Source organism: Cyanistes caeruleus, chromosome 4, assembly GCF_971803275.1.
Source record: "Cyanistes caeruleus chromosome 4, bCyaCae1.hap1.1, whole genome shotgun sequence".
Classification (NCBI taxonomy): Eukaryota; Metazoa; Chordata; class Aves; order Passeriformes; family Paridae; genus Cyanistes; species Cyanistes caeruleus.
In genome coordinates this window covers 78,889,231-78,914,151 of record NC_141704.1, presented here as the reverse complement: position 1 = coordinate 78,914,151, position 24,921 = coordinate 78,889,231, and the positions used below count along the sequence as shown (strand labels likewise).

The 24,921-nt window shown below is 39.3% G+C and overlaps 1 protein-coding gene across 3 annotated transcripts in view; it reads left to right on the top strand.

The window, feature by feature from the left end:
- Positions 1-24,921, top strand: part of PDE3A (phosphodiesterase 3A) — a 218,173-nt gene that overhangs the window by 189,026 nt on the left and 4,226 nt on the right. For all 3 annotated transcript variants that reach the window (XM_023919037.2, XM_086885495.1, XM_023919036.2), the window contains 10 exons: positions 2,865-3,084; positions 5,430-5,515; positions 5,959-6,128; positions 7,034-7,171; positions 12,309-12,420; positions 13,661-13,774; positions 15,148-15,347; positions 16,756-16,959; positions 18,463-18,618; positions 21,933-22,173. In XM_023919037.2, the coding sequence (XP_023774805.2) occupies positions 2,865-3,084; positions 5,430-5,515; positions 5,959-6,128; positions 7,034-7,171; positions 12,309-12,420; positions 13,661-13,774; positions 15,148-15,347; positions 16,756-16,959; positions 18,463-18,618; positions 21,933-22,173 (1,641 nt within the window). The remainder of the gene's footprint in view (positions 1-2,864; positions 3,085-5,429; positions 5,516-5,958; positions 6,129-7,033; positions 7,172-12,308; positions 12,421-13,660; positions 13,775-15,147; positions 15,348-16,755; positions 16,960-18,462; positions 18,619-21,932; positions 22,174-24,921) is intronic.

The window sequence follows — 24,921 nt, the reverse complement described above, 5'->3', positions numbered from 1 at the left end:
CTATTGAAATAATAGTACTCAGAGATCCTGGCTACCCAGCTACCACATAGAAATTGATGGATGGATGGCTGAGGCCATCTGGAAAAGTCAGAGAATTCCAAGGTTCTGACTTAAAGATGAGTTTGAAGATATGGCTGCACAACTATTTTGCATTTCTAGTACTGCCACATCATGTTGCCTTTTCAAACTGAAGAGAACAATATGAAAGATCTCTTCTTGTACAAAGCTGCTTTGTTTTACCACGGTGAAGATTAAGTAGCACAATATTATCTTAAAAGGTAACAGGCACATGGGCAAATGAATAAAATGTAACCTGGAACATAATAGAGACATAGTAACAAGAACCCAGGAATTTGCTTTAGAACATAAAAAAAACCCCATTTGACTTGTGATTTTCAGAGATTAACCCAGTAAATTGTAAAGGAGAGGAGTGGTTGTACAATATCTTGTACTTGGAAAATAACAATTACCAAGCTCATCAGTCAGTTTTACATTTAGCAATTTCTCCTTTCAGAAATTATTAATAATTTTCTCTGTTGTCCAAATACAAGAGTTGTCCCATGATGAATGGAGATCTCCATTCCATCATGAGCAATTCCTGGTGGAGAGGAGTAGAAATGTTGCATCAGTATTTTATGTACAAGATTGATATTACAATACTCTAGACTATTTATAATCATGTATTTTTAGTTGTGATTTTTTTTCATGTTCCAGCTAAATAATTCTTCCAATTTGCACTAGTTAATACAATTTAGACTTTTATGTATTAGCTCCATTGGCAATATACAATTAGTAGAAGTTGATCTAGCTAAATATATTAATTTATAAAATGTGTCTTTTATTATGCATGAAAATATTCACATTTAAAAATACTGTTAGCTCTACCTATTTTGGAAAAAACCTAAGTGTTTTCATACATATAATTTCATATCACATTGAACTCACTGTTTTATATCTTCAACACTGCACATTTGAAGAAGTTCTGGAGGACCTAAGTGCATGGATGTACTTAAAAAATTCTCATTTTATTTTTATTCTTCTCTTATCTTGATGCTGAAAAAATCCTTGCTGTATCAAGACACACTTTCTCTCACTTTTGCCAGTAAATGGTTGAATGTTGAATTATTGCAAAAATATTTTCTTTTTTCTGGTAATTTTTATTCATTTGTGGTTACCCTCCCTGGTGAATTACTTTCTAATAAAAACAAAAACACACACAACAAAAAATATTTCCAGAGACTGGATCCTTACCAGCAGTAGAAAGCTTGCTGTGATTAGAGATATTATTGTGAAAAGTGCTGTTTATATTATCAGGACTTGTTTCAAATTGTTGAAAGATGGCCATATGTATTGCATCCTCTAGGAGTTACGAATATTACATAACACATATCTCAAAGATAGATAATAATCCAGCTCCATTCCCTGTGCAACTAACAGACTCTGAAATGTTTTTAAATACATATTTTTGTTGGATGGAAAGCTGATATCTCAATGAATTCATAAATGTGAATTAGAGGTTTTCTGTCTTTTAAAGCGATTTTCCTGTGTCATGGCCATTTGATAACATTTTAATTGCACTGGAGGCTGTAGTGTTCTGATCTCAAGACTAGAATTATATTCTACTTGCAATCATTGAATTAAGACACTAAATACATAATACCTTTGCTGAAGAAATAGCCATAATCAAAACTGAGATGCTGGCTATCTCCAAATTACAACAAAGCAACTATCAGAATTTATTTTAGCTCTCGCATTGTCAGCAGTAAATCAAATTTTAGCCTCCTAGCACAGTAAGTTGCTGTCAGGGAAAAAACACTGGAACTGTACATGTATATCCTGCAAGGTTAATATTTCATAAACACAGATCAACCTATTACCTTATTTTAAGATAATTTTCGTGTCTGGAAGGCATTTATATCAAGAGTAAAATTCAAGTTCCTAAGGCCTTGATATCCCTTGGCATTGAAGATGAATGTGGTAAATTAACTGGGGCTGAGTTCCTACAAACCTCAGAACAGAAGTTAACTCAATTTCTGTGCATTTCCTTTTAAGACAGATTTCTCCTCTGGACTTTGAGTCTCATTTTGTCTGAGACTAGGAATTGTAAAGTGGATTCCAAGAAAAGGCAGCACTTTGTTTAAACACTGGACTGTCTGATGCATTTCACCTTGGCATGGTTCTTAGGTGGAAAAAGGGACAGAGAGAACTACATCTTGCTAGTGTTGCACATCTGGATATTGGCAATTTCTATACTCTAGCTCAGGTGTCCAGTACCGTGTGCTGCAGTAATGCAAGTCTCCCTTAGCGAGCAACAGATACTGAAAAATAAACTCAAGCTGAAGATCAAGGCCAAAATCTATAAGAAATGGCCCCAAAAGCACAGTATTTTGTATAATGTATGACTGCTAAAAATTGTTATTTTTGGTTTATCGCTAGTCTTCAGTGGAAATCCAAATTTTCTGGGGATGTGTGTAAGCCTTCCTTGACCCTGCTTTACAGATGCCGACAGAAAAACTGCAGATGGGTCTGGAAACTGCCTGTTTGGGGTTGTGTGTCTCTGTCACTAGAACATGTTGATACCAACAGCTGTGCCACAAAAACTTGTCCTTCATTTCATGCCTGTCCAGTTAGTGCATCCTGCTCAGCTGGGAAAATATGCTTTGTGTTTTGAGCTAGATCTTCAGCAGGTAAGAGTGGCTGATAGTGCCCCAGCCCTGGGCTTGGCTCAGAATGGAGAATCTGTTATTTATTTTGGTTTTGGAGACTATGCTGGTGCATCTCAAGAAGAGCATTTCTGCACAGTGAACTAATACAACCATCTGCCACTTCTGTTAATTGATGAGACTCTTCTTGTCCTTGGCCAGGTATCCCACCAAATATTTCACCTCTCACCTCCCCGTGCCATTCGCCGATTCAGGGGACGCCTGCCACAAGTCCTACTGGAAAAACATCTTCTGTGTCATTTCCAGAGCCTACAGACACTGACACCAAGCAGGGCTTAAAGCCACACAAAGTCTTAACTTCTACTCAGAGTGCACCTAGCCTGTCAGACCCTATTATCAGCCCCTCCATCATCTGCAGCAGGTAAGATGATAATTTGACATGCCTTGGAATCACTTCACATTGTTCTCATGAACCTGTTCTGTTGGCCCACATACAAGCTTTTGTCATTTACTACAGTGTTTATATTGATATTTCAGGTTTATAGTACTTAAGTAAATGTGTAGATCAATGCTACAAAGTACTTTTAAAGTGGAAGACTGTTGGCTATGTTTATATCTAGGTTTATTGATTTTACTCCTGTCAGACGGACAGCCCGATTCCTAAACAAATTCCTTGTCAATAAACTGCAGATCCCAAAGGTGGATTTTGTGTTTACAACTTGTGCTTCTGGAGTCATGCCTTTGACATGAGCAGTCACCTTTATGTCAGAGGCCAAGTATTCCACAGCAGGCACCTGATGTTGCATAGAAAAATCTGTTAGGGCAAACAGTGCCTGAAAACTCCACAATTTGAGCCTTCTCTCAGAAGGAGTGGGACGTGTCTTCCCTAGCCAGAGTCAGATTAAGTACTGTGGGGATTTTTTTTTTTCAGAAATTAACTGTAGATGAGTTATATCTACTGCTAAGAGCTCCAGTAACACAAAAGTAAAAAAGTCAAGTCAAGTCAAGGCCTTTATTAGGTAACACAGACCAGACCTGCTTTGCAAAATCAGCATTTTTGGAAAAAAAGTTGTTCTGCTTATTTTCTAAGACAGGATTCAGTTGCTAAATCAAATTACTGGAGCTTGCAATATGTGTCCAGTTCAGAATAGTGGAAAATGCTGGTATTCCCAAGCCTGTTCCAGTGCAGTTTCAAGGTTGCTTTACTCACCAGATGTTACTTTTGGTCATAGCACGAGTGGCCAGCCAGCAGAGAGCACGGCTGTTATCAAGTTTGACTATCTTTGGAAATAGTTTTTAGTTTCTGACTTCTATCACATGACTTTGGCTGTGTCTCAGTGTGCTATGTGCAAGGATAGGAAGTGGCTGTGAGAAAGTCAAAATTGAGACTGCAAGTTTGCTCAAGGGAGTCATCCTTGCTGGAGTTTGGAGGAGGATCCAAACAAGCTTTTGAGACAGAAGACTAAATAGAGACTTAAGTGCTTTTAAGAGTTTTCTAGAGGTATACCAAAACTGGGATTTGGACAGATTCATTTGAAATTGAAACTATATAACACAACAGAAATATAGCATAAAGGTACTGCAGTCTTATTAAGCTGTGCTTTTTATTACCACTTCAACAGAATACTGTTATTTCACAAGTGGCTTTCATTTCTGGAAACCTTCTGTTAAAAAGAACAGTTAAGAATTGCATTAAAAATGTCAAAAAAGAATCGATGCAAGGTTGTTGTAGATAGTAATGAAATTAATACCATTTTCATCTTGTTTATCAACCTGATTGATACAAGATTTATTTGCTTGGCTATGCACTACAGGTATCATTGAATACAGATTAGCATTTTTATTTGAAAGTCTTTCAGGAACTCATGATGTTTGCAGGGCATACCAAGCTCCAGGATATGTTTAGATGACCCAGTCAAAAGCTAGCTGGCACAATAGCTAAGCCATTTTAAAATGTTGAACTTAAAATGGTGCAAAGGTTCTGGTACAAAGTTTGACCAATCCAAATAATTCTGTAATAGTTGCTTTGTGAAGACTGTTATATATGATATGCCACAAAATGCTGACTCAAACCAGAGAAAATGTTAAAATGTCAGGTTGTAATTAGGGTTTAAAGGGAATTATACACAAGGAGTAAAGATTTTTAATGGAAGGGAAGAGCCAGTCATTTTAAAAGGTCATAATATTGTGATTCCTCCCAAAATATGTTTCTGTACTGGAAATGATGAAGCAAACTCTGCCCTCTTGGTTCTTATGTACTTGGCATGCTGTCACTGAAGAAATGATAAAATATAATTTTCCTGCTTAAGAACATATTCAAGTTTTAAGCAAGAAGAGTGAAGCCAGAACATGACTGTGTTCAAACTGAATTCTGTAAGATTGTATGGGACTCTGGCACATTTTCATGATTTTAATTCATCTTTATAGGACAGCTCTAGTATAGAACTAAGGGATTTATTTTGTGCTGGTTAATTATTATTAGAGAATAATAAAAAAAATCATTTAAAGAAATCCCATGGTTCAGGTTTACTATTGAAAACACAAATTTAATGCTGGTGGGCAGCTGATCCAAGGTCTTTCTGTATTTTTTTCCCAAGATGTAATAAAACTTCATCACTCTCCTGTGATTTTGTCTGGAGAATGTACCCTGGACCATACTTATACTGTATGACATAATCTCACACTGCCAGTGGGAAATCATTTTACACAAGACTGTCTAAGGCACGTGATTTTTTCATATTGTTTGTGTTTCTTGATGTGTTTCAGCTGTGGCAGACCCTACAACCAAATAGAAGCTGGTGACGGAACACTAAATAGAAATGATGCTACTACACACACCCTGAACAGAACAGGTAATTCTTTGTCAAAAACACCTCATTCCCTCAAACTCAGTAATCATCCACTAAAAGGGCAGATGAGTTTGTCTGTCATAAGAAGAGAACACACACAGCTGAGTCCATTCAAATTGTCTTTGAGGCTCCTTCCCTTTTCGTGAGTACAAAATGTAAAAAAAAAGCTTATGGAGTTAAAATATAAAGGGATACACTGTTTCCCTCAATTTACTTAAATAATTGTCCTTGAATTAATTTCTCTCTTCATTCCCTGATGCCATTCTTTACACTCTGCAGGGTATATCTTTAATGCCCTTGGACAGATTGTCGGACTTCCGAGCCAGCCAAGCGGCACATATGCATTATGAGTCAGAGATCCTGCTGCTGTTATTCAGAAGGTCACAGGATGACTTCCATGAAACCTTCGCTGTTCACACCACAAGCTTTGTGATTTCTGTTTGCAGATGATCCTGCTCAAGCCACTTCTGACTACGAGACCAACAACAGCGACAGCAGTGACATCGTTCAGAACGACGACGACACAGATTGCTCCAAGGAGCAGGCTCGGAAGGGATCCGGCTGTAGGTCCTACACACCCGAGACCATCATCCTGCATCCCTTGATACCACCTGAGGTAGCTCCTCTTAGCTCCCCCTGCACAACAGGCTGAGTGTATGGTGACACTGAGGGGAAAAAAAACCCAAAACCAAAACCAAACTAACTGAAAACCCAACAGAAAAAATGTGGTCTAAGGGTGCTGCAAGATGTTATTGTAGGTGCATTTCTTAAACGTTGCAGTGTGGTGAACAAGTGATGATTGTCTTACAGTATTCAGCTGTGAGCTTGGTTGAGATGCAGAGGGAAAGCTTTGTTTAGTTCAGTTTTCCACAGTCTGTTGTACAACTGAATTAATAATCTGAAGTTGGCAGGAGCTCTTGAAAAATTTATTGCAATATGTTGGAGTTGGACATGCTTAGAGAAGGCATTTTGTTTGAAATGTTCTGGCATTTACTCATCTCCAGTTTCTAAGTAAAATGAAATTCCAGGGAGAAATGTGAAAGGAGGGGCACAACCCATCTTTTATTTGCAGACTTTGAAACCAGGTAGGTTTCAGTCCAAGGAGTACAAGCCTTCTCTTGGACTGAGATCTGTTAGCCAAGTTAGAGTGTGGTGAATGGATCCTGATGCAGCAGCAGACACTGAGAGCTTTTCTCTCTGTACCACAGTGAATTTCACAATGAAGGCAGACTCCCTTGGAAATGAATGAATGATTCCCATGAGTGAATGAATGAGTCTCATTGCTGAGTGCAGACACTGCTGTTTCATAAACAGAATTTCCTATCCATTCAAGTGAAACACATTACAAAGGAGAGTGAGTAGCTGCAGGGCTGCAAGAAATGAGGACATCTACGCTGAGCTGAGTAAAGTACCACTGACTTACACATGATGCTAATGTGACTTCAGCTTTTAAGAGCATAAATTTTTGCTTGAGATGCTTCACTGAACTAACAATCCTTTTTATTCTGATTTCTGGCACAGGACAAGCCTGTACTGGCTCCTGAGCCTCTGGTTATGGACAACTTGGATCCCCTGATGGAGCAGCTAAATAGTTGGAACTTCCCAATCTTTGATTTGGTGGAAAAAATAGGAAAGAAGTGTGGTCGGATTCTCAGTCAGGTGAGAGGGTTACTTTGTCTGCAGTGTTTGGGTAGAATGTTGACAGATTTAGACACAGATGTGTTAAAAGGTCCTTGCAAGCTGATGATCCAATGAACTGTGATCCCTGACACCTAATTCAAAGATGACAATATGAACTTTGTCTCATTATATTCCTTACTTTTGAATGTCTTTATTTTTAAAGTTAAAAATGTGAAAGAAAAAAAAACCACACACCTATTTTCTTCTCTACTCTCTGCTTTTCTGAATATTCTCTTGAGATGCTTCCAGCCCTTCCTGAGATTTTTGGGAAAGTGTTTCTCATGGGGTTTAGCATGGGTGGGCTAAACAGTAAATATATTCAGTGGATGCAAGATATACAGAGTTTTGGTCCTCTTTTGTACTGAAGATTTCAGTATAAGATCCCAGAAATAAAAGATCTCAGATTTCAGGCTAGGCAAGAAAGGAAGGTTTGAGGAATGGGAGTAGAAAGACTCCTTGCTATAACCCCTCATTTTTAAAAAATCAGAACTTTGAGAGAAAATTCATATAATATTAAGTAGAGAAGACTAATTTGCTATGAGTCAGGATGGGAGACCTTACTAGTCTTTCTTTCAGCTCTCAGGTTTTTATTGCTTCCTGTGGGTTTAATTCAGTTACTGACACAGCCTGTCTCTACCCAGCACGATTAGTGTCACTCTCCATAATCACTTTCTTGGCTGAACTTTCTACTCTGTTATGCCCCTTTTCCTGGCACCCTGACAAATTAGTCATTTTTTCTTATGAAAGTATTGAAGATTATTAAACAGGAAAAGCAAGTAATTATTTTTATTATTATTTAGGGATGAAAGGGAAAAAAGCCCAAGAGAATCTCACTGAATGAGTATCACTTTACAAGGCATTATGTAGTGATGAGTGCTGGAAAGAAGAGATAAAGTTAATTGGTTCAATGTGGTACAATTATCACCACCCCACACCCTCCCCAGAAACACAGAGGTTAGTGTGTCAGGCAGATTTCAGTGTAACAAGCTTCAAAGAATGCTGGATCAAATCACAGTCCCTTGGTGGTTACCTGTTATTCAGCTAGATTCAATTATCTGGTGGTCAACAAGGAAAATCATGGCATGAATTCAAATTTCTTCTGTGGTCTGCTTTTTAGTGTTCTGCAGCTTGGCAAGCAACATCTGTGTTTGACCAGCCTGCCAAGTCTCTAGGTTCATTTTAGAGAAACAGGCAAACTCTGGATGTTGGATATATTTATTGGATAAATTGATGCTCACTGAGGCACTTTAGCACTAGACAAAGAGTGTGTGATTGAAATGCTCTTCTAGATCATAATGCTCATTTTTTTAATAGCATGGAATGATAAGAGAATGATGAATGAAACATAAGGAAAACCAGAACTTTCTTTTGGTGGCATAACAAACAGCTTGGATGAGCCAAAATTTGTTCTGGTTTTACATGGGTACCTCTGTAGGCTTTAAGCACTTTACCAAGCTGCATGGGGTTCTGTACTTCTGGACACTCTGTGCTTCCCTCAAATTGCACTAAATCTCCTCACTCTATTTCCCAAAATCTGGTTTTTGCACAGGTTCTTAACAAGTTATCCACTTCACAGTTCCACAAAATGAGGCTTGTGAAATAAAATAGAGAAGCTTTAATATTTGTGATGAAAATTCAACATTTTCTGTAATAGCTGTTTATAGTGACTCCCTAACAGCAGAATGTAACAAGTTCAACCTTGTTCACAAAACATAGATCCTTATTACCCCCACCTACTCAGTTGCTGCTAATGAAATTCTTTTCAGAAATCAGGAAACTAAAATAAATAAATATTTTTCTCCAGCCAAAAACACTATTTTTTTCTAGTTTGATTTTTTCAATCCTGGGATATTATTAACAAAGGAAAACAAATGCTCTGATGATTTATTCTCTGTATTTTGCTATTGAATGGACTAACCCATTCAAAAAAAAAATAGTAAATTAAAAAACTGAATTAACTGTTTGCCAGGCTAGGTTAAATTTATGAGATGGAACAAAGCAAACCTGACATATGCCTCCAGGGAAGCATTCAGTTTAGAAAGCAAATGCTGGCTTAGCATCTTTGAAGCTGCTTGAGATATCTGTTCCTTCTTTGTGGAATGTTAAATTGATTTAGACATATAAAAAGACCCTAAACCAGTCAGGAACCATGGAAGCATCTGTGCAAGCTGCAGTGGCAAGCCCAGTAAATGTGGCAGTGACAAATATGCATGATGGGGTTTAGGGAGGAACATGCATTCAGTCTCACTTCAGAAACGAAGAGCCAAACTCTCAGACCTGAGCTGCTGCTTCATAACAGGCCATAAAATTTAATAACATCTTCAGTCCCACCTAACACTTTTCTTACAGCTCCTGTAAGACTAAAACCTGTGGTTTAGCTTTTATAGCTGGGCCCAAAGGGGGAAGTGGAGAGCTCCTGTGCTGGCAGCAGGGAGCAGTGTCAGAGGCAGGGTGGCATCTCTGAGTTGGTCCCTGCATGACAAGAGGATTGTTTGGCCCTCTCATCATCACACATGGGAGATGGGAGATGATTGCTGGGATCATCCCATCAGCCTTGTGAGGAGCTTGTTAGAGCCAGAGACTAGGTGCCAGGAATGTCAAAGGAACACATATCTGAAGAACACAAATACACAGTACATGAAAAGGGCTGTGAGAGGGTCACCTGCAAGCATCGAGAAGGGAACTGCTAAACTTTGCTCATGTCCTCCAAGGAGAGCCGTTCCTGTGTGCCTGCAAACCCAGGAGAGGAACTGTGTGTGACTAACAATGCCCAGCTGCAAAAAAGCTTCCACTAGGAATCGTGCAGAAATGCTTTTCCTCCGTCAGGCAGCGCCACCAGAAGTCTCTGAGTTATAAATGATTCATTTATGCATTAGCCATGATGAGAGAGAGAGAGAGAGGCAGGAAAGGGAGGCTGGAGGAGTGTGGTGGAGCACCCTCTGCCAAGCCCCTGGCAGCAGTCAGAGTGTCCCTGGCTTGTGGCTGCAGGGGCCACACCTCAGCTCGAGTGCTCAGCCCACGGGATTCCAGCTCCCAGAGAGCTCCTGAAACAGCATCTGGCTTGGGAAGAAAGTATTTTAAAAGACAGAAGCACAGTAAAATGTTTAATCAAGAGCAAAGAATAAAAAAAGCTGCACAGTTGTTGGTTTTGGGTTTGTTGTTGTTTTTTTTTTAATTAAAGAATTTGGCTAGTTGACTCTGGGGAAGATATCAATGCCCTTTTTTAACTCCTTCTGGCCTGATTTTACACCTGCTTCCTCCCTATTTGCTACGAGGGAGGGAGGGAGGGAGGGAGGGAGGGAGGGAGGGAGGGAGGGAGGGAGGAAGGAAGGAAGGAAGGAAGGAAGGAAGGAAGGAAGGAAGGAAGGAAGGAAGGAAGGAAGGAAGGAAGGAAGGAAGGAAGGAAGGAAGGAAGGAAGGAAGGAAGGAAGGAAGGAAGGAAGGAAGGAAGGAAGGAAGGAAGGAAGGAAGGAAGGAAGGAAGGAAGGAAGGAAGGAAGGAATTCTAACAACCACAGAGAATAATGCCATTTTACTCCAAACCAGAGGCAAAAGCTGTCGTTCCTACACATCAACTTGGCTTCTTTTCAACTGTGGAATTTCCCAGCCCTCAGAATCCAAGGGGAGAAAAAACATGCTTTAATGATATGCTTTATTTAAGATTCCTGTCCAGTACTGCTAGTGTAGACAAGTAAGGTTTGGTCCTGCCAAATTTTCTTTCATTACAATTCCTTTTTTTTATACAGAGATGTTTTGCTGATGGAAATAAGTGGCTTACATTTCACTGACCTAAGAGTAGAATGTAAGATTCATCTGCCTGTAGGTGAAATATTGGATCCCATCTTATACAGTTGAGCTGTGATTCTAGAGAGATAAACAGGGTTCTACGCAGATTCTAATCCAAATTACGCACCAGGTCACACTATTCACTCTGCCTAAACACAGGGGGATCCCACAGGGATTTCAGAGAGTAATGTTTTGCCTTATACAGGCCCTACCTTTTATTCTTGTCTTCCAGAGCCCAAAATTTGAGTAGTTCAGCTATGGTAGGTGCAGAAGTGAGAGCTTGAGCCCCCAGCAGAACCCCCTGTCAGATATTGGTCACTGGAGGGTGATCCTGGATCAGAAACCACACTCAACCTTCCTCTGCACCATCAATGCCTCTTGTAATGCTTTGCCAGAATTAGTTCACAGGCAGGGAATGACTGTGAGGGGAGGCAGGAGGAAGATCATTAATACTACCAATTCATACCCTTTTTTGTTGCTCTTACTGTAAAAATCCACAGTGGCAGGACATTTGGAGTTGGTTTTCATTAAACTTTAGGCACAGCTCACGGGTTCCAATTTGTATACAAAATATATAGATATAAACAGGTGTGGACAGGTGTTTGATTTACTTTCAGGTGTAAAACACAAAGTGTAGTTTGTAACAATTTCTTGCCATTCAGCACTCATCAGTCCAAATGTGCTTCAAGTTGCGTAGCTCTGGGCAGGTCATTACCAGGCAGGTGCCATCAAAAGGACAGAATTTAGCTAACAGCAGTAAATAAATAAAGATCCTGCAAGGCTTTAGGGTCCAATTTGCAAAAAAAATTGAAAAGATCAGGCAGTGATTTTACCGTGTCCCTTTGTTTTGTATGTCAAGTTCAAACTTGTCTTCAGAAATTCCCATTTTGCATTAACTGCTGTTTACATTTCTGAGCATTCACCTGTCCTGAACACTTCCTCACTCATTCTGCTTCCCAATACATCCTCTCCTGGATGTTTACAGTCATCTTCAATGCAGGAATGCTTAAAGCATCTCTGCCTCCTAAGCTATTTGCTGCCTGTGATGTCCTGTTGAAGTAATTTTTATCATTTCACTTCCAAAATTGGAGAGAAAGCAAGGACACAATGCACAGGATCCACACAATTCTGCCTTCTGTCAGTCCTTTGCTTGTTCCTCCTTTTCTGGGAATTGATTGGACTCAAGGATTTGAGAAAACACTACCAGGAAAGCAGATTTTCATGGTAAATTACTCCTTAGGTAATTCAACCTAAGGAGTTTTATATCTAATTTCTATAGTTTTTCTCATCTACTTAGCAGTGTGGGGGTTTTGTTGCTTTTTTTCTTTCAGGTTTCATACAGGCTTTTTGAAGACATGGGGCTGTTTGAAACCTTTAAAATACCAGTGAGGGAATTTATGAACTACTTTCATGCCTTGGAGTGTGGATACCGAGAGATACCTTGTAAGTAAAAATTCCTGGCAGATAACGATGCTTCCTTAAAGTTTTGAGGATTTTCCATATGCTTTTGTACTGAAGCCTTTTTCTTTGCATTATAAAGCTAGTTTTTTCTTCTAGTACATCATGACCAAATGGATGGCTAGGCAGAGGCTGTCATCTTTTTTTCTTTGCATTTCGTCTTTTACACTGTTTCATAATTCATGTCAAAATCTGCACAAGCCAGAAATCATATAAAGATATTATAAGTAAAGACTGTTTCCTGCTAATGCAAGTGTACCCCAGTTGGAAGTTCTTGAAGCATTTAACCCCCTAAAGGCAACTTGGACTTTTATACAGTAGCAGTGCTATGGTACCAAAAGAGATGAACTTTATAAGCAGGAAAAATATGCCAAATACATCAGTGAACCCTGTTCTGTTACTACAGCTTAGCTGATGTTTTTCAGTGGGAAGCATTTATTCACTGAAAAGCCTGTTTTCAGTCATCCCCAAAGTATTTACTGATTCAAATCAAATTTATCAAAGTGCTTCAGCTGCAAAAGATTCTTTTTTTCTGTTTTTTCAAGAGGAAAGAGTTATTACCTGTTTAGCTGGCAGATAATAACCCAGTTATTACCTGTTTAGCTGGCAGATAAACCCACAGAACACCCTGTTTTCTCTACATTCACAGAAAAATGTGGGAGACATCCTTATAAGAAGATGTAGTCTCTCTGTCAAAATATTAAATACCAATTGGAGCAGCTACAGTGAGAAGAATTTAAGGAAAGCTACCTCAAAATGCCTTTAGCCAGGTGGTTTGGAGTCTTTTCTGGGAAAGTGAGAGACCCAGTTTTGATCCTTTCCTTGTGTTTGAACTGGATCAGGGATCTAAAGCAGCAGATTACAGCCTGAGGAGGTTAGAGATGGAAGTCCCACAGTCTGTTCTATTGAAGCCATTCATTTCTGTTTAAAACATTTCATTATTCACAGAGTCTCTGGGATTTTTATGTACCTAACACTCTATTTCCTTGTTTTTTTATAAGTGTGTTTTGTTTTAATAAAGAGGAATACCTTGTATAATAAAAAAATAATTTATCTCCCTTTTCTTCGTTTCTTTGAAAAGTGAAAGCAGCCCTGGTGCTCGTGGCAATGTTGGTTTTGTCTCTGCTGGATTGACTGCCACACGGTACCCACTAGATGGTGCTGATACCCCTCTGACAGGAACATCCTGGTGTTTTATAGCTGGGTGGTTTTCTTTCTATCACAGATCACAACCGAATCCATGCCACTGATGTTCTGCACGCCGTGTGGTACCTTACAACCCAGCCCATCCCAGGCCTCCCAACTGTGATCAATGACCACGGCTCAGCAAGTGATTCAGGTATATTTAAGTCTTCTATTCCTAAAGTTACTCTCATGAGGTTTGCTGTAGGAAAGCCAACAGCTGAGGATTCCATGCAGAATTTTTTGCAAGCTGTAACACGCTGTAGTTCAGTACCACAGTGGATGTGGAAAGTGTTCAGGTGTGTTTGTGTTTGAAGGGAATGGAATTGCTCCTCCAAAACCTAATACTTAGCATTTAATGACATGTGAATGCAAGGCTCTGTGGTCACCTTTAACACAAGATCTTTGTTACCGTTTAATTTTTACAAAAGATTTTTTCTCCAGGAAAACTATATTATTAATGCTTTTCAGTGCTGTACCAGAGGCAGCATAGACTTAAATCCTTAAAGCATTCATTGTTTTGCTATTCTACAATTTCTGGGGTGTGCAGGCAGAGCCATGCACTTGGCTGTCATGAAGAGTTCTTTGCATTCCTCCAAATAAAAAGACTTGTTACCATCTGGCAATTGCTTTACAAAACCACTCTTCTGTTTTCTGATTGTTCACCTTGTTGCACTTTCATATAAACTTCTCCATGTTCAGCTGTGGCAGCTAGAGAACCTGTGTTTTGTGGGAGTTCCCAGAGAGCTGCTGGAAAAGCAGGAGTTTGCTCTTTTTCTCTTTTATTTTTTTTATTTTTTTATTTTTTTGTCTGTGTGGTATTAAATGGTTTTATTCCTGTAAAAATTTATTAGCATGAGATTTCAGTGGCTGAAAGTAGGTGAGGGAGAATGAAAAGGGTTGAGTTCTGGGGCTTTTTGATGTTTGTTATTTGAAAGACATTGTTCAGCTGCGTGCAAGATCCATTCAAGGTCGCTCTGATTAAATTAGCAAAGCATCTCAGTATCTGTCTCTGACAGGTATGCTCAAGATGCTTCAAAAATAGGATGATAAGAGGATTATCAGCAGAGATCCAAAGTCTAGACATTTGTATTGGAAAACATTCACTGTAATTTAATTAATAAATTCTAGTCCATTGCTTTAAGGATTATTAGTGTCTCATAGACTTGTCTATATGATGAAAGAAATTACAGAAATGAGTGGGAAGATCAAGTTTCCCCACCAAGCTCCAGCATGGCTGTGAATCCACATCTCACTGCTTGTAACTTGCGTAGTTTGAAAATAGGTTCTTCTATATGGCTGGAAGATCCCCAGGTGGGATCAGAATTTGTTCCTTTCCAATTTTTTTGCCTTATTTTACTAGATCACAGGCACAGAAATCTTTGAGGTCCGGCTGCATTTATTCATACCATAAATTTGCTCCTTCTCTCCCTGTTTTATTGCTTCTGTTACAACAGGTGAGTGAAAAAAAAAAAAAAAGAAAAGTGGCCCTGGATTTTTTATTGTTTTCATTTCTTTATTTCTGCTCAGATTCTGACAGTGGAATCACTCACGGCCACATGGGCTATGTGTTTTCGAAGACATACACACCTACAGACGACAGCTACGGATGTCTGGCTGGCAACATCCCTGCCCTGGAGCTGATGGCTCTTTATGTGGCTGCAGCCATGCATGATTATGATCACCCAGGAAGGACCAATGCCTTCTTGGTAGCAACGAGTGCTCCTCAGGTAAATAAATCTCAGGCAGTGTTGCTGTACAGTTTGGGAGGTCTTGATGACAGCTTTTCCTTGCTAGTGGTGTCTGTGGCTTCCATTAAGCACAAGCCTGCCAAATATTTTGAAACAGCTTGTCAAAGTGACAGAAATAATCACTTCACTTGGGGATTGCTGGTAAGAGTCTTCTTACACACCCTCAGTTAGCAGAGCTGTTAAGAAAGGTACCAATAAACTGTGTCAGTGAAGAAGGTAAAGCACTGCTGACTGATAAAGAATCTGTGACTGTGGGAGAATGGAAGAATTATTCTACCAAGTAATGCACAGAAAGATTAAATATAAAATTCCAGTTGTGTAGTTGACTGTGCTTTGCAAGTTAATTGTGCATGATCATAACACATTTTCTGTTGTTTCTATAGAATATGAGCAGTTGCAGTCTTTTTATGAAAGTATTTGGAGGCAGGGAGTGGAAAACAATCTCAGTGTTATAAATGTAGAATTGAGGCTTGCCTAAGGTTACACAGAAGTTGCTGCCAGTCCTGAGAGTTGAATTCAGCAATTCTGAGTCACTCTTTATTGGCTTAATTATGAAATCATCTTTCCTTACTTTACATAGCTGACCTGCCTGGTTTCAGCACACTGTGCTGAAAAATACTTCTATGGAGGAGGAAATAAAGAAAATACATCTTAATGGTGGCAGGTCAGACAGGGATGTAAAAATTCTAGATTTACTCCCCAGCTTGCAACCAAACTTCCTCTGTCACCAAGAGCAAGTCACCTGAACTCACTCTGGTACCACTTTGTGTCAATGAATTGATAGAAATGCTTCTCATCCTTGCAATGCATTTCTGTGACCAGCAGCTTTGATACTCTGGCCAGGTAAATAGATTGGGAGAGAAGACATGTACTATGTTTAAATCTAATTGTATCTAATCTAATCTAATCTAAATGAAGCAAGAGCTATAGTTCTGTGCTTGTAAAAATCAGAAAAGGAAGTTAGATGATTAGTCTCTTCGTATGGCTAATGTATGTTTCTAGTTTGAAAATTAATAGGAAAAAATAATTTTCTTGTTATTCTGTGACTGGAATTACCCTCACTATGAGAGTGACACATCTTATTTTGGTCAAGATTTCACCAATTTTGGATTTTAGCATTGAGATATCTGTCAGGCTGAGTATGTGTTTTCAGGTTGCAAACTGGAATTCCTCTTGTTTCTGTGTTTGGAACCAGTCCTACACGGACACAACTGCCCGGTGCAATTACCAAAGACAGCAACCCATTAGGTGAGGCTCATTCTGGGAATGAGGGAAGCACACACCCATGTTATATTAGCCATTAACCTGCGGCCTGGGACAGAATAATCCATTGCTGTGATCTTGCAGAGATGTTCCTCAGCTCCCCCTGCCCGCGTTGCTTCCACAGGCGGTGCTGTACAACGACCGCTCCGTGCTGGAGAACCACCACGCTGCTGCTGCCTGGAACCTCTTCATGTCCAGGCCAGAGTACAACTTCCTGGTCAACCTGGACCACGTGGAGTTCAAGCATTTCCGCTTCCTCGTCATTGAGGCGATTCTGGCTACTGACCTGAAGAAACACTTTGATTTTGTTGCCAAATTCAACGCCAAGGTGAGATTAGCTTGGGCTTCTGGGAGATGGTCAGAAAAGATTGTGGGCCTTGGTAGCATCCAGCAAAAAGGGTTTCTATTTCCTCTGAAAGTCCTTTTGGCTGCTGTAAAACATTGAATAATAATCTGGCCTTTTTGTTGGGTTTTGCTCATTTAAAGTTTGTGACACAGTTTCTCTTCTATACATATTTACTTTTTTTCAGAAAGTGGTTTAAGGCCAAAATTATTGCGAACTATTTTTGCATTCTACTTTTCAACATTGCTTTCTTGTCCACTGGCACTTTAGACCTATTAGCAAAGCACTCAAGGGGGAAAAAAATCTAAGGTGTTATTACCAAGTTTCCATAATGGCTGCTTTGAGTAAATTTTTACTGATTTAGTCGTACTGTTGTATTATCAAAGCACAGAAAGCAGAACAGAATTGACCTTCTAATTTCAAATGCAGTGAAAGTGTGGTCTCCCACTCATTTCTCTTTCCAGAGAAAGGTCACTAAAGATCTTTCCTGCATGCCCCATTCAGTGATCCACAAAATCAACCTGAGAAACCATTCTGAAAAACTCTTTCCAGTTTCAACCTAACGTATTGGAACTCACCTCCTTTTAAGATATTTTAATAAGCTTCATCACCCATCAAAGCTGTCGTCATGTTAACTAGATACCTGCCTTTGAAGCTGGTACTGCCTTGTTCCTTGTGAGAACCCCCCAAAAGCAGTGTGTTTTGTATCTAGGACCTCTTTAGGTGTTTTTGGTGACGTGGATAAAATGTTTTCTTCCTGTGGCATTACTTATGCTGGATCTGTATGCTGACACTTTGAAGTCTCCAGACTTTTGACTGGTTTGGTTTTCCATTTCCCTGTAACATTTCTCTTTGTCAGGCTTTAAGAAGCAGTAGAGAGAGGCCCTAGATGTGGTCCAGGGTAGACAGAGAACTGATCTCTAGATCCATAAAAGTCTGAACTCCTTCTGTACCCCTGCTAGTCATGTCCCTACCAACCTCAGCCTTCCTGCTTTTCTTTTAGAGCAGCTGACAGCATGTATCACTTCTTCTTGTGAGAGGTGTAGGAAAAATAGAGAAAAGGAAAAAGGGAGTAAATAGTTTCAGCCATACTTAGATCAAACAGGGAAATAAGCTCATTATACACATCTTCACTCTGCAATCATGATCTTTTATAGTAATTTATATTTATACACCAATAGGTACCAACTTCTTGAAAAATGTCATGGAAAGATTGCATTTGTTTGTTTTCCTAGTAAATGCTTTCAAACAGGTGCATAATGTGCTAGATATTGATTTCTCATTATTCATTTCAATGTTTCTTGGTTTTAATTTATTTTTCATTTTCCATATTGTTAATTCCAGCCTGAGGTTAGCTCGCCTGCATATCCCAGTGATTTTGTTAACTAGCTAAATATATTGCACAATGTCCCAGGTCAGAACTTCCTCTGTGGACACATCCTTTAGCCCAGGGATTACCATCATGGTTTCCTTTTCCCTGTCTCCCAGGTGAACGATGATGTTGGAATTGACTGGACCAACGAGAACGACCGCCTGCTGGTCTGTCAGATGTGCATCAAACTGGCTGACGTCAATGGGCCTGCAAAATGCAAAGACTTGCATCTGCAGTGGACAGAAGGCATCGTCAATGAGTTCTATGAACAGGTAAATGCATTCCAAAGCTGCATGCCCTGTGTTCTGGAGCATGATAGTGCTGGTGGTGAGTGGAAAATCACAGAGAATAGAGGTGAAGAGGTTGGATAGGGTTACATTAATCCAGTCTTTTGCTGGACCAGTGAAAGCCCATTTGTCACTGAAGATTATGATGATGGGGTTTTTGCTGAGCTGTTCAAGTCTGGCACTGTGGACGAGCATTGTCATGGTGAACAGGTGTTCCTTTCCTCTTTTTATTTTCCTGTCCTCAGTCATCATGGCTGTCATTTCCCTCTTCCTCAGTGCTAATCATGTTTTCATCCTTCTTTCTGTGTTCTTCCAAGACATCAGCTGGTTTTCATGGCCCTCCTCTGCAGTCTCAGACTTTTATTGACATGTAGTCTCCAAAAGATGAGAACAGATGATCTAACCAGAGCAGTGGGATTGTTTTAGCTTCTCTGCAGGCCACATCTCATGTTCCTACATGTTCCTACATGTTCCTACAACCAGAACCTTTATGTGCTGAGCAGGACTGTAACACTGGCTTTCAGTTCATCACAGGCCAGCCACATCTGCTCCCTACACACTGATCCCGACCCACACTTCATTTTTAAGACAACACTTCCAGCTCTCAGAGGTTTGTCAGAACAGTTGCACTAATTATGCAAGGCCGTGCTGGTGGCACAAGGAAGGAGGACAGCCACAGATTGATTTACAAAGACCAAAGAAATACAGCCAGGCACTGCTCCTCTCTTTCTAGGTGTAAGGGAGCCCTTAACTGAACCTTTTCTCATTATAACCTATTTAGTTGAGTGCAAGGGTCAGGGCTGTTCCCACACAATTCCTCTGTTTCCTGAGTGGGAACATTTTGAATGTTCTGGTCAGATTAAACTCCACATCCTGTCTTTTCCAGATGAAGCAAACAGGATAAATCACTGAACAACCCACAGACTTCTCAGGGAGGCTGTGCAGACTTGGAGTCGCAAACTAATCCCTTTAAAAGCTTTTTGAACTTCCCTTAAATTAACTGCACTTTCAGTTTGGAAAAAAAAAAATCCAACCAGGATTTGCTGCTGCCTTCTGGAGTATGTAAAGAGACAGAGAAAGGGACATAATTCAGACATTGACCTGAAGCTTCTTTATTTCTTTCAAATCTCCCAAGAAGAAGAAAGTACAATGAACTTTACATATAGTATGAATATATCTGGCTCCATATTTGTTTTCATTTTTTTTTCTTAAACAAAGAGAATCTCCCAAAACAACCTTCATGTCCCAAATTTTCTTTCAGGAAATGCTTTTCTTCTTCATTACAGCTGTCCCAACAAACTGTACCTTGGAATTCTGGTGATGATCATAGCTTATGTGGGTGACTAGTGCATGCAGTGCCCCGATATATTGATGTCATTAAGGCGCTGGACAGTGAATCAAGCTTGTGAGGACACAGATGTGGGAAGATATTGTGTTATCTGTTCCACAGTATGAGCCTGTGTTATTTTCCATCATTCAGAAACGGGATCCAAAACACAGAACATTTTCTTTCTTGGACTTGCTTTTGGCATTGAGGAGGATAAGCTAGATTCTCAATTTCTTTTATCGCTGTTAAAATCTGTTTTCCTTTAACGTAATAAGCTACAAGAGATGTCTCAAACCATGTTCACCATGCTTGTGAGCACTAGTTTTTTCCTGCAGCTGGAAAAGTCTTCATATTCTCATTTCTAAAAAGGAAAATTTTATGGGAAGTTGGAATTTCCCTGGAAGTGCTATCAAAAAGCACATATATGTGAATTCAACCTATGCTGTAAAAGTCAAGAAATATCTTTGTTACAATAAACACCAACTTCTTTGAAGAATTTCACCCCCATATAAATAAAAACTGTTTACTAAAAATGTGTTGTGTAAAAAATATTCAAAATCCTGTGTCATATTGTTGCAGGATGTTTCCTTCTCTTTACATGTCCAGCATAATTATTTGAAGACAGGATAGACATATTAGTTTTTAAAAAATACTGCAGGATGTTTCACATAATAAATCATGTTTTAATAGAATAATAAAAAAGAATTTGTAAACATTTCAACAGTCAGCATTTTTCCCAATTCACAACTAGAAAATCTCAGATATGTTTCTGTACAGAGCAAGCTGTCACCTCTTCTTAATTTATATTTCAAGAATGGATGGCACATTTCAGTTGTTTGTCAACACAGATATTTTGTTTTTAATCATTGAACATAACATTTCAGGGTTGGTTATTATAAAATTAACAAACAAAACACAAGGAAATGAGATATTTGCTGTACATACTCCAGAATTTAGCTCTCATTTTTTGGCCTTCCTCAAATACAGATACAGACAGGGTGTTGGTCAGGTATGAAGAACCATTACTCTTCAAAAATTCACATTGCATGGAAACAAATAAAAGCAAAGTATAACATAATGGACACTGAAAATGGATCTCCAGATTCTAATCTATATCCTTAAATATAGAACTCTGTATTGTACCACAGCACTCAGTTACATATCAGGCTTGATTAGGGAGGTTAGATATTTTCTGGGGGGAGATGGCATCTGGTCTTGTCACATCTGCTCAGCTGAAAGCACACTGATATCAGCAGAAGCTTTTGCTGTGACAGGGAATTGAGTGTATCAGATTTGGTTCTACAATGAAGTTTTACTTTATTTTGCATCATGAGAAGAGAGAGAAAAAACTCATGCCTCCCTCTCTCCCCCAAAAAACCCTAACAAAAAGCTTCATGGGAAAGATTTACTGTTGAGTGAATATCACAAATCGATTTCAAAGGGATCATTCTAATAGTTGCAGTCTAATTCTAAATATTATGAGCCAAAGCCAAGAGGACATCTGCAGGTTACTTTTAATAAGGATGAAATTTATAAGAAAACTAGTCTGTTGAGATAGTCCTGTCTTCTAGAAGTTGTCTTATTCCCTGTAAACAAGGTTGTTGTGAAGTAGCAATCACACAATCAGAAGGGATTTTTTTGAAATAATGTGAAGAAAGAATTGAAATAACAAATTCCAAGTTTTCACACAGTGCAAAGTTCAGGGCTAGGGGCATCCTTCTGCAGAGTCATTAACATCCTTGTTAAATCCATATTATTGGTAGTGGGCTGGTATCAGCTCCTAAAGAAAGGAGCTGTAGCTCTGACCATTTGACACGATGGCACTGTGGCAATGTCACGATGGCAGTGCCAGGGTGGCATTTAGGTGTAGTTCTTCCAGCAATGTTAATTGGTTGGATATGCTTTACTCCTTTTTGTGACATAGTTCTGTTTCATTTAGCTCAGAGAAATGATGGCTATTTTTCATCTCCAGGGTGATGAAGAGGCCAGCCTGGGCTTGCCAATCAGTCCTTTCATGGACCGCTCTGCTCCTCAGCTGGCACACCTCCAGGAATCCTTCATCACTCACATCGTGGGACCACTGTGTAACTCCTATGACTCAGCGGGGCTGATGCCAGGAAAATGGATAGAAGATAGTGATGAATCAGGAGACACCGACGAGCAAGAGGAGGAAGAAACAGCAGAAATGGAAACTTGTGAAAATGCTGAATCCAGTAAGTTGTGGGCGCTTCCATTTTCCAACAAAACAAGTTCCATGTTGTGAGCAGAGCACTAAGCAGAGGCTGTAAGTTGGCCAAGTTCAACACGGGCCTCCTGCAGAGTGACAGTGCTGTCCTTGGTGAAGTTGTGGCCACTTAAATTGTTAATGAAGGTGCTCCATGGGTCCAGGACAAATGTGGTTCATATCCACCACTTATTTCAACCTTTGCTGGGGTTTCTGGTGGTGGATCATCTGCCTGTGCATGAGGGCTTTCTAGATTCTTTCAGGACTGGTGTTAATAGACTGCAAGAATTTCAGTTGGAAAAAGGATGTTTGGGAGAAGATTATTCAAGGAAAACACTCACCATTTCCATGAGTTAACATGACACACTGGAATAATAGAATGTTTTTAACAATGGAATAATTTTAATGCAAATCTCTTCAAGGTTACATGGAGAAGAGTGGGAAGAGGATTGGCACTGGGCACTGCTGTGCTGTGTGCTGGGAGCTGCATCACTTGGCTAGTCAGTAAATACAGCTTATGTTCTCCTGCCTCTCCTCTAGAAAGGCAACATTGCCAATATTTGCTGTACTGAGATGAAAGTTTTTTACCTTGAAAGGAGATTTCAGGCACTTGTGGGAAGTGACTTTTAAGAGAAAATACTGCAACTCTAGACCTCTAACTTCCATCAGTTTAATCCTGCATTGCCTTTTTCATTCTTTCATGTTTTTTCTCCCTCTGAATTTTCTACTACTGTTCCTTTATTTCCCTCCTGTGAGTGATCTTTCTCTCTCTCCCCTGTCCAGAAGTTTTAGGAAACAGCAGCCTTAAGTGCATTCATGAAATACCAACATATAGCTTTTTCCCCTCAAAAGCCTCACTTTTTCTGTTCTTGCCCACACACTTTCATGCCCTGCCTGGGTATCATCCCTGTTTGGGAAAGCTGAAAAATATTTGATGAGTGCAGTAAGTCACATATGGATGTGGAACTAAAATCTATGTCTCCTGATGTGCAGAATTAAACTTTTATCTCTAGTAAGATCCAGAGGTGAACAGTTTGTATTTAAGAAATCATTGCCACTTTTCACACACACACTCACACTTGCACATAATTTAAATTTAGCACATTTAGCACAAAAAAACATCTCATAGAGAACAGTAAACATCAAGTAATATAACACACACGGGTTAATTTAGCATCTTATGATCTATCAGTTCTGTAATAGGCAGAGCCACATGTTTGTGGCAGATTGGCCTTTATGGAGGTGCCTGCTAGGAGGAAATGTATGCAACTGCTACTTAACACAGACCCCCAAAGCCTGAAACTGATACTGCAGCATCAAAAAAAAATAAAAATATATATATATATAAAATATGTTCTCATATATCCAACCTCTGAAATCCTTGGCTTCCTTTCATCTAATATCTCTATTTACTTGTCTTCTGTATCATCATTAGTGGAGTCAAACAATGCTGTTTTCAGGTTAAAAGCACTGATAGTTATTAACTCTTTTCATATTGCAAACAGACTGATTTTAGTGATCTTCTGTTTTCTTTTTTTACATTCTACCCTTTTATAATACCTTATTATTCAGCCTGGTGCTTTTAGACTATGGTTTTCGAGACTTTGAAAATTAATGTATGAGAAGTTTTGAAATATTCAACAAACACTTTCTACTTCCTTTAGACCAAATGGGAGATTCTCCTTTTCTTGGTCATATGAATGAGTAACAAATTGTTGTCTTCAGGTCCTAGAATTCTCTGTGACTGTGTGGACCTTACTCAGAGTTCTATGACGTCTTTTGTGTCAATATAGGGGCCATATAGTTCCTTAGGAATGTGTACCTGTGAGCAACACAATTTTGGACTTTATAAACTTTCTCAATGAAACAATAAAAGGTTGAGATGTCAGACGTGCACATTAAGACTGGTTTAGATGTTGGTATAGATCTTTTGAAAAAAATGCCTTTTAAGCAGATGGAAATATAATTGTGGCAGAAAACACTTAATCTAGGTCCTGATAATTCACTGAAGCAATTGAGATAAATTTAAGAGTTACAACCTTAAAGAAGCCTTAAGTAATTTTATTTTTTTTTTACCATATAGAAGCATGTACTTTCCCTGAAGGTCTTATGCAAGTGTAAGAATTAAACAGACTCAGTCTTTAGTGATTCAGACAAATTTTAACACCACAGCAAGTGTCTGCAGAGAACAACAAGATGTGGGGTCACCTGGGAAACCCAGGAGAGAATGTCCTGCTCTAGCATTGGCAGGGTAGGGGCTTCTTATTAGTGCTAAACCTGAAGGTTTCCTACAGGGAACCAAGGGCTTTCTAATGAAGGATTGAATAGGATTTGGTCTGTGCACAGTGAAAAGCTCTTTGTTTCCAGTTCAAAAGCTTCAAGGGCTAAACATTTTGGATCCTGACACAGACATACTTTAGGCAACCTGCAAATACTAATCCACGCAAATTTATTTCGTACAAAACATTCCTCTACGTCACCTTCTTTAAAGGAAAACCAGCAGTTGTCTTTGGAGGGGTTATTATTTCAGTTCTGTGATTGCCATTGTCACTGCTAATGACCAGGAAAATTGTTCAAACTTTGTACTGCCAAGGAGTTGACAATCTGTGCTGGACAGGCTGTATTGACGGGATAAAAAACACCCTTCAGACAGAAAAACACTTGTAGTGTCAGCTGTGGCAAGAGCCATGAGAACCACCAGGGACAAAAACACTACTTAGGCTGAGAGCAGGGGACT